At 59.2% G+C, this 10,042-nt stretch overlaps 1 protein-coding gene across 1 annotated transcript; it reads left to right on the top strand.

Annotated features, from left to right (window-relative positions):
* The first annotated feature begins 555 nt into the window (after positions 1-555).
* On the top strand, positions 556-7,413 carry PTX4 (pentraxin 4). The gene is given in 4 exon segments (XM_041747604.1): positions 556-2,833; positions 3,448-3,903; positions 3,905-4,091; positions 5,926-7,413. Coding segments are annotated over 4 exon segments (1,425 nt in total). The 5' UTR covers positions 556-2,692; the 3' UTR covers positions 6,567-7,413.
* Positions 7,414-10,042: the final 2,629 nt, after the last annotated feature.

The following is a 10,042-nucleotide window of genomic DNA, read 5'->3' on the forward strand; positions in this document are numbered from 1 at the left end:
GGTGGCCGTGTCTGCGCCTGCGCCGGGCGCGGCGGGGCGGGGCCTCGGGTGGCCGGGGCCGTGGGTGGGCGGGGCCGCCAAGGCTGGGTGTCCCCGCTGCAGGTGGCCGCTTTCCGAGCGCAGCTCCGGGTCCCGGCGGCCGTGCGGGGGCAGCAGCGCCGCGGGCGGCCCGGGAAGGCCTCGCAGCGAGGCGCCCGTCCCGCCTCGGCTGCCCCCCGGGGAAGTCTGGGAAGATGCGTTCCCTCCGCGCGCACTCCTTAAATGCCTGCTGCGTACAGCCAGCCTCTCCAGGCCCCCGCTCGCGGGTCAAGGGCTCGCATGAAGGACAGGCGCCATCCGTCCGCGAAGTCGGCAGGGGCGTTAGGCAGGGGAGCCTGCGGCTCCGGCTGTTGAAGCTCGGGTCACGGCCTTGGGGCGCTGGGGGGGTCCGGGGGGACCCCGCGCTGGCCGGGAGCCCCCTGGAGACGCTCCGTCTTCCCCTGGTCTCCCTCTCAGATCCCGTGCGCTCGCGCGTTCTCGCTCTCTCTCTTTCTCTCAAATGAATAAATAAATAGAATCTTTTTTAAAAATGTAAGCAGAATGAGGAGCTCCGATTTGGACGTTGCGCCCGGCGTGCAGGCGGGAGGAAGGGAGCAGGGGCGGGAGCACAGGTGCAGGGCAGGGCTGGGCCAGGCGGGCCGCCCCTGCGGAGTGGGTGTGGGGTGCGACGGGTCGCGGGGAGTCCAGGACGATGCCCTCCTGGGCCTCTGGGAATACCCCCGAGTCAGCTCCTGGATTGGAGCCCGGCTCTGGAGCCGGGACTGCAGCTCCGTTGGGCCTGGATCCCTGTGTTGAAGCATGGGAGACACACCCCCAAAGCCTTTAGGTGTCCAAAAAGTGCCTTTGTTGTTTGCTCCAGGCAGCTTCACATTTGAGCTAAACAAACAATTTTAAGTGATAATAATTTTCACTCAGAGACGTTGAGGTTTGCTCCTGTATTTGGCAGCCAGCACTCAGTTCTGGGAGGAGAGTCCAGTCGTTCCCGCGTGACCCAGTTCTTCCTCCACCGACACTTGGAGACTCCTCAGCCATGGGGTTCTGACACATGACAAGTGGCCCTCTCTGGCACGCCGTCTTGAGACTGATGCCCTCGGCCGGGAACCCTTCCCAGACTACCTTCCCGTTTTCTCTTCTCTCACTCTGTGCTTGCTCTTCATTGGATTCCCCTTGAAGGCTATACTTTCTCTCTCTCTTTCTCTTTTTTTTTCCATCTCTCTGTCTTTTTGCCCTGCTTTCTGGGCAATTGCTTAGATCTTGCCTTTCAGCTTTCCTGATTTAATTATTTTCTTTTAAGATTTGTTTATTTGTTTGAGAGAAAGAGAACAAACGGAGTAGCAGAGGGAAAGGGAGACACATGCTGCCCGTAGAGCAGGAGCCGACGCCGGGCTCAATCCCAGGACCCTAGGATCATGACCTGAGCAGAACACAAAGCCAGATGCTTAACCCTCTAAGCCACCCAGAAGCCCCTAATTATTTATTTGTTTGGAAAATCCTTATTCAGAGCCTTGGGGAGAACCGGGGCCCTGGGACACCCTGACCTTGGACCTGTACTGGTTACGGGTCATTGGTTGTGGCCTGGGGACACTGACACACATCCTGCCCCTGCAGGTGGGGAGGCTCTCTCTGCACCTCCACCTGCCCTGCCCTTGACCTGTCACTCTCCCAGGCCACATTGGATCCGTGCATTCAATGCTGTCTCCCTCCCCTAGAGTTCTCCTTGGCCCTGGGTCCCTTCACCTTTGTCCTTTTGCTTTTGCTGGAGTCACACCTGGGAGAAGAGGAGCCATTCAAGACTGTGCACGGCCACTGCTATAACCAGTGACTGCTGGATGTCCCAGGGCCACCCACTCCCCAAGGCCCCAGGGGAGGACCCTTCCTGCCTCCTCCAGCTCCTGGCTTTCTCTGCACCACATCACCCTGGCCTCTGCCTGTCTTCCTACGGCCTTCTCCCCTGTGCCTCTGCTCTTCTGTCTTTTGTAAGGACACCCAAACTCAGCATGGTCTCATCTCAAGATCCTTAATGATATTTGCAAGAGCCCTTTTTTTCCAAATAAGCTTACATTCACAAGTACAGAGGAATTCACAGGGTTGGGATTTGGACCTACCATTTCGGGGACCACCATTCAGCCCATCATACAACCTATACCTCAAAGTAAATTAAGGTGGCTCCCAACCCCATTTCCCTTGCCATATCAAAGGGAGAGGGATGGGCCTCACAGGACCCTCTGTGCATGGCCTGCACCCTGGGCCCCACGGCACACTTGGCTCTGGGGGCTCCTTGGCCCTGGCCCGGCCCTGTCCAGCTTCAACTTCTGTCTGGTGGGAGCATGAGTCCATGTGCCCCTGCTAAAGCAATCACCTCCTTCTGCCTCTGAGCCAGCCAGACCAAGACTCACACTCAGAAGAATTGTTTTCCAGAGAAACTGTTTGCATCTGTTTTAAACTTGTGTCCTTGGGAACCTCCATCTCTGCAGAGATCACTGGCTGGAAAGCGAATGCTTTTCATTAAGGTGGCAGGAAGTACCTGAGTCCCAGCCAGTGTGGAAGAGGGAAAGGTCCACTGGCTAGCGGGGAGTGGGGGGGTGGGGGCGGGAGCGGCGCAAAGCAAGCTGCCTTCTCCTGCCGTCCGGGCCGCTCTCCGTGTGTCCTCAGGATGGGCTGCCCGTGAAGGAAGACCCTGTGTCTCTTCCTTATTTTCGCACCTGTATATCTGCATGGGGCTTTGTCACAGGAAGCCAGCCCTGCAGGGCAGAGAAAACCATTTTTCGAGAGGCTCCGAAGGCTAGAAGAGCAGGTGAGTATACCCGCCACTCGGGGCAGTTGTGTGTGTTAAATTCGACAGCCCATGCAGAAACGGCGTGGTGAGCACCCACGCTCTGGGGACACAAACATGAAGTGTGGGGTGACACTACTGTCACCTACAGTTGGCAGCCAGCTGGGCTCTGCTATGAAGTCAAACCAACTGACAGTGAGGACTGGCTGGGAGGCGGGGTGGAAGGGCTGCGGAGTGCCCCGGAGGGGTGCTGGGTGTGCTGGGCATGGGGCAGGAGGCCTCAGGCCCTTGGGGCTCTCTGCAGGCGCTCCCCGCTTTGATCCCCACAAACCACTCACAGAGCCCACCCTGCCCTACATCCACTCAGGGGTGAGGGTCACGGGCGAGGCCGTGGCAGGGGGGCAGGGGGGCGCCGCAAGCCCTCAGCCCACAGAGTGCAGCCCAGGGACCTTGGGTTCCTCGCCCACATCTCTGAGTGAGGCTACCGTGGGCTGGTTGTGATAATGTGCCTGGCCCTCACGCAGCTGCCTGCAGGTCAAATCCATGGGGATCACGGCCGGTGCATGGGCAGGAAGGCTTGTCCTGCGTCCTCCCCAGCCTTCAGCCCCTGTGCCTGTTGTGTCTCCTCTCTACAGTTCCGGAGGGTCCAAGAGATGACCTTAACATACCTGCAAGGCCTTGCCAGTAACTACAACCTGTCCTACAACATTGACACTCGGTTCCAGAGCCTGGCCCAGGACACCCAAGCGGTGGTTCTGGCGGTGAACCAGTCGCAGGCCGCCCTGCAGAGTGACTTGAGCCACCTCAAGACCTGGATGCAGAAGACACGGCGCAGAAGCCGGAAGGTGGACTCCAGGCTGCTGGCCTTGGGTGCCGCCCTGAGTGAGAGGGACAGGCGGCGTACCCAGGAGGGGAAGGAGCGGGAGGCACAGAGGGACGCCCTCTCCAGCCTGGCTCTGGACCTGAGGGCTCTGCAGGACGCGCTGGCTCGTCTCACACACCTTGTGCAGGGCCAGGGTGCCAGGCTGGCTGCTCTCGAGGGGCGGCTGCAGGTGGCTGGCCCTGGCACTGTTGCCCCGGGGCTGACCCCAGCACAGCCCCCCCCTGCCTGGGCACCCAAGCCCCAGCTCCCCAAGGCTGCAGAGGGGAAGGCAGGTGCTCAGAGCTTCACCTGCGACTGGGGACCCACTTCAGGACTTTGCTGGCCATCCGCAGGGGACACGGACACCTCCTGGCCCAAGCAGCCAGTGGGCATGGCCCCCCGAGATCCCAGGAGAGAGTAAGTACCACGGCCTGCCCTTACCCCGTTGGCCTCCCCTCTCCCCATTCGGGCCTCCTTGGGCCTCCGCTCCCCTCTGAACAGCCTTCCCCCTGGAGCTGTGTGGAGAGGACGCTGGCTTCATGGCCCCATGTACCCCCAGAAGGAAGAGGGCCCATGCAGGTCATGGCCCGGCATTGGGAGTGGATGTGTGCGTTCGGCTGAGGTGCCGCAGGGGCGGAGCAGTAGATGACCCCTCCAACTTGGTGGTCACTCGCGTCAGGGCTGGCGGGATATTACTACGTCCTCAACCGTCACCAGCACGAGCCTCCCAGGCAGGCCTGGACCTCAGCCGCACCCCGTGGGGCTTGTGCCGAGAGTGGAGGCCCCGCTGCGAAGCTGACTCTGCTTTGCCATCTCGGATCTCCCAGGACAGGGTCTCTGGCTGCAGCCCTCCTGACATTTGGGGCCAGTGAGGGTGTCCCCAGTGCGGTGGGGGTTTAGCAGCAGCCCCTGCCTCTATGCGCACAAGGCCAATCCATCTTTAACCTGCGTTTTAACTAGGTTGTTTCTGTGTCTGGATCAGCAGCTCTAGGGCCCCACTAATCTGAAGAATGGTTTCCCTCCACCCGGGTGGCTCTGGTGGCCTCACCAGTGAGGCAGGGCTGACCAGCTGGCCTGTGAGGAACCACCAGGGCTCCCAGGATCCCAGGAAAGATTTGGGGGTCCCCAAAGCTCTGACAACCAGAACTACAGATATTTCTAGATGTCTTCAAAGGGGGGGGTTGATCATCTCTGGTGGCATCTGCCCTACGTTATCATATCATCATCATCATCATTTTAGAGAGAGAAAGAAAGCAAGCAGGGGGAAGGGGCAAAGGGAGAGAGAATCTCAAGCAGGTTTCCCGCTGAGCACGGAGCCCGACATGGGGTTCGATCCCATGACCCTGAGATCATGACCTGAGCTGAAACAAGAGCTGGATGCTCAACCAGTGGAGCCCCTGCAGGTGCCCCCTGCCCTGCATTAGGACAGGGGTCCCTGAGGTGAAGACAGAGGCTGGGGGCTGCCCACAGAACACTCTCCATCCTTGAGTCCAGTGGGCAAACGGGTTAGAAATGTAGGTCCCCAGCCTGCCACTAGGAACCTGGGACCAGGTACAGCACCCCCAGGCCTCCCAGCCCATGGACCCTCTGTCAGGCAGACCTGGAGGGGGCTGGCCCCAAAGACATCCACATCCTGATCCCTGGACCCTGTGGGTACCCTCACATGGCAAGGGGACTCTCCAGCCACGAGCACAGATGCTGAGATGGGAGGGGATCTGGGATTAACACCGGGGTCCTTGTAGAAGAGGCAGGGAAGTCAGGGTCCGAGGAGCTGTGCCCAGGGATGGAGGGAGAGGGATGTGCTTTGAAGACGCAGGAGGGGCTGTGAGCCACGGAGCGAGGGTGTCTGTGGAAGATGGAAGGGAGGGAAGGATTCTCCCTGGGGCCTCGGGAGGGAACCAGCCCTGCCTGCCCCGTGATTTTACTCAGGGGCCCCGTGTCTGCCTTCGGACCTCCAGGAACAGGAGATACTGTACTTGTGTGGTTTGGGGCCTGCAAGCTTGTGGGGCTTCTCACAGAGGCTCGCTCCCGCCTAGGCTGTAAGACTGCCCTGGCTCCCAGTCTTCCCACCTGGAAGATGGGCTGATGGTGCAGCAAGGACCGTGGGGACCCTGCACGGCCAGCCCCACGCTCCGTGCTGATGCAGGTCAGCCACAGGCTCTGAAGCCCACGGCCCAGAGCAAGGGCAGTCCTGCGGCGTGGACGCTCGTGCCTCTGCATAGTGCCGGGCCAACTGTTCCCTCTGTTGCAGCCTGTGACGTGGGCCCTGTGCTGGTCTTCCCAAACGCCTCCACCCAGAACGTCGCCTTCCTCAGCCCTGGCTTCGCCTCGGGCCTGCGAACCCTGTCTGTGTGCAGCTGGGTGCGCATGGCCTCAGGCCACTTGGGCACCCTGCTCTCCTATGCCACTGAGGAGAATGACAACAAGCTCGTGCTGCATGGCAGGGACTCCCTGGTCCCTGGCTCCGTCCACTTTGTGATTGGAGATCCAGCCTTCAGGGAGCTGCCCCTGCAGCCGCTGCTGGACGGCCGGTGGCACCACGTGTGTATCATCTGGACATCCACCCTGGGCAGGTACTGGGTCCACGTGGACCGCAGGCTAGTGGCCACAGGCTCCCGCGTCAGGGAGGGCTACGAGATCCCTCCAGGAGGGTCCCTTGTGCTGGGCCAGGAGCAAGACAGCATGGGGGGTGGCTTTGACAGCTTTGAGGCCTTCGTGGGGAGCATGGCAGGCCTGGCCATATGGGACCGGGCGCTGGTCCCTGGGGAGGTCGCAAAACTTGCCACTGGGAGGGAGGTCCCGGAGGGCACCATCCTGACACTGGCCGATGCCCAGTGGGTAGGCGGATTCGTGCAGCGGGCGAACTGCAGCTGCCTGGAGCTGTGTCCCTGAGGCCTGGGCACGCCCGCTGTGTCACGCTCTGGGCCGGACAGGAGCAGCCTCAGCAGCACTCAGCACCCTGACCCCTGCACAGCCCCTAGAGGGCCCCTCTGCAACTGGGGAGGGGACCAGGCAATGCGGGAAGGGAATGGGCAACAGGTGGAGTGGGGCCGGGCAAGGACGCATGCATTGCCTCATGGAGTCCTACGGGCTGTGCCATCATTCAGGCAGGGAGCGCAGGACCCCATTGGGGCCTCTCATCTGGGCTGCGTTTGCAGCAGAGAACCCCATTTTCCTGGAAACCATGTGGGTGCATTTGAGCTGCTGTGGCCCTCCCCTGGGTGGCTCGTGAAAGTGTCCCACTTGCTCTCACATCCCTCAGGAAAGGGACCGGGAATCCATTTCCTGCCCCCAAAGCTACCACGCTCTTGGCTGGGTGCCCTGGGGGTTCCCCTGGGGGTTCCCTCGGTGGCTCAGGAGCAAGCTATTCAGAAACAAACATGGCCAGGGGGGCAGTGCCCTCAGCTGCCCCGCGGGAGCACCATTGGAGCACGCGCCCTAAGGCCCACCCGTGAGACCCTATAGCGCATGTTTTAGCAAATTTACCGAGTTGTGCAACCATCATCACAATCCAGTTTTAGAGTGTTTCCGTGTATCCCCCCCCCCCCCAGTCATACCTGTTAGGGGCCGCTGCTGTGCTCCCAGCTCCGGCGACCCCTGACGGCTCTCTGGGCTGAATGGCCTGTTCTGGGCCTTGGACGGTTCACCTAATGGAGTCACATGCTGTGGTCTCATGGCGCTTCATCCCTGGTGGGTATTTGGGTTGCTTCCAGTCTCTAGCTTTTGTGAATAAAGCTGCTCTGAGCATGCTCGTTGCAGCCCCTTGTGTAGACACAGGCTCATTTCCCTTGGGGTACCTGGGAGCCGAGTTTCTGGACTCTCAAGGAAACCGCCAAACTGGTTTCCAGAGCAGCTGCCTCCCACCAGCCGGTGTGAGCACACCTGCTTGGCCGCGGCCTTGCCAACACTACACGTCGTCGGTGTGACATGTATTTTGACAAATCCGCACGGTGGCCCGTAAAAGAACAGGCACCGACAACAGAGGCTAAGTTTCGGGGCGGTGAACAGCTGCGGTTTCGGGGACTCCCAAGGAAGAACCAAACACAAGCTCATGGGATCAGGAAGGAATGGGGGCAGGCAGGACAAGAGGGTATTCGGGTGGGGGGAGGGGGCAGTCACAGAGTTCAGAAATAGGCTCAGTTCTTAGGACTTCCCCCTCTTTATTTTTCAATTTATTTTTATTTTTAAGGACTCCCCACACCCAACGTGGGGCCTGAACTCACAACCCCGAGATCGTCACATGCTCCACTGACTGAGCCAGCCAAGTGCCCTGAGAACCCGCCCCCCATTTTATTTTTTTAAAGATTTATTTCTGTATTTATTAGAGAGAGAGTGAGGGCGTGTACAAGGAGCCTGGGGAAGGGCAGAGGGAGAGAAGAGTCTCAGAATCTCCAGCGGACTCCCGGCAGGGCGCCCCACATGCGGGGGGTGGAGGGGTGGGGAGGAAAGGGCCCTTGATCATCTGACCCTGAGATCACGACCTGAGCTGAAATCAAGGGTCAGAGAGGACACTTAGCCAACTGAGCCACCCAGGAGCCCCTCCTCCCCTTTTTAAAATCCAGAAGACAAAAAAAGAAAAAATCCAAAAGACAAGCAAGAAAAGCCCCACCCCGGCCTGCCCAGCCCTGCCCAGCCCTGGTCCTGGTTTCAGCCCTGCAGCTGCCCCATTGGGCAAGTGCTCTAAAGGGCCCCCTCAGTCTCTTGGCGCCTTCCCATCTCTGCAGAGCTGTGGCCCCAGCAATCCGGAGCCTCCCCCCACATGTATTCATGAGTCAAGGTCAGAGGAGGCATTCTAGAACTGAAACCCCCCTCGGTAGCCCCATGAATGCTCCCTGAATCATGGACTTCTGCTTCCTCCTGCACTTCCCCAGGGCACGTGCCCCCTCTTGGCTCTTCTTTCCTGGGCACTTGGGCCTTTCTCTGGAGCTCTTCTCTGTCCTACTCTGCAGTTGGAAGGAGGGATGACGTGCTTCTGTGGGGAACACTGGTAATCCGACTATTTCTGCAGGGCCAGCAGGATCCCCAACATAAAAGGACCATACCAGGCATCATTTCTGACCCCTCCCCTTCTTTGGGGTGCTTATAGCACCTGGGTAACCCACGATGGCCCCCCATTCATAGCAGGATTCCCCTACAAGTCCACAGACCCTAGAGCCACAGGAACATGGCAGAGACTGCATTGCTGTAGACTGCCCACATCCACACTCAGGAAGCTTCATGGGGTGTGGGATTCCAGGAGGGCAGCGCAGCCTGGGGATAGGCCTGGAGTCAGGGCTGAGAGCTTAAACTTAAGGGGGTTCTGGTCACTGAGACTTTGGAGCCTGGGCTCTGTCCAGCCCGACCAGGGAAGCCATGTAGGGTTTGAAGCAGGGCAGTCTGAACACGAATCTCATGCGATCGGCCGTTCCTATGGGGTCAGTGACAAAGTCCTCCCCTGTGCATGAGCCACCTGTCATCCATCAAATCCCACCTATGCCCTGAGTCTGTTGTGTTTCTGGATAAGGAAGACAAAATTAAAAAAAAAAAAAAAAAAAAAAGGAAGACAAAATGACTCAGAGATGCCCTTCTCATGGGGGCCGAGGCCTGACCCGGCCTGGGGTCGGGAAACCTGACTGGTTTCTCCTTTCCCCATCCTGCCCATTCGTCCTCTAGAAGGGCCACTGGTCCAGCAGGCGTACAAGTTCATGCACCACACAGTGCTGGCCTTTGGGACCAGCCCGGCCCTGCCTGGCCATAGAGCTGCCCCCACCTCCGGCAGGACTCCTTCATCCCACGGACTGTCCTCTTTTCCCTGTCACCCTGCTGGGCACTTCTGCCTGCCTGGATGTCTTCACAGGAACCCCATCATCCACTCCACTCCGTGAAACACACCCAGTCCCCACAGGGCCTGCTCCTCAGGTGCGCACCAGCCCGCGAGCACCGGCCCACAATCTAGGCTCTCGTCCATCACTACAAAGGGCGAAACCAGGTGACACTTATGAGAAAACACCGTTTTCGAAAGAAGGTTGTTTTTAGAATTTTCCAAACAGCATTGCACAGTACTTGGGAAAATTCCACACCCTGCCAGACTTCTCTTATTTTTATTTTTAGTTTTGTTTCTGAGTTATGTGGGGGGAGGGGCTCCGTTGTCTTCTCAGCCTCAGAGCCTCCAGAAAACTTTTAAAAATCGCTTCCTTTTCTAATAAGGTATTTGGTAAAAGGTATTTGGTATTTTCAAACCAAAAATAGTAGTTGCAAGACGGATACACTGCAGGTCATAGGTGTTTGGCCTGGACTGCCGGGGTCAGCCTTCCGCCACATCTCCTCCCCTCTGGCGCTGGCCACCTGTCCTGATGGCCAAGCTGCACACATCACAGCCCATCCACCTG

This window comes from Vulpes lagopus, chromosome 3, assembly GCF_018345385.1.
Source record: "Vulpes lagopus strain Blue_001 chromosome 3, ASM1834538v1, whole genome shotgun sequence".
In the NCBI taxonomy this organism is placed as follows: domain Eukaryota; kingdom Metazoa; phylum Chordata; class Mammalia; order Carnivora; family Canidae; genus Vulpes; species Vulpes lagopus.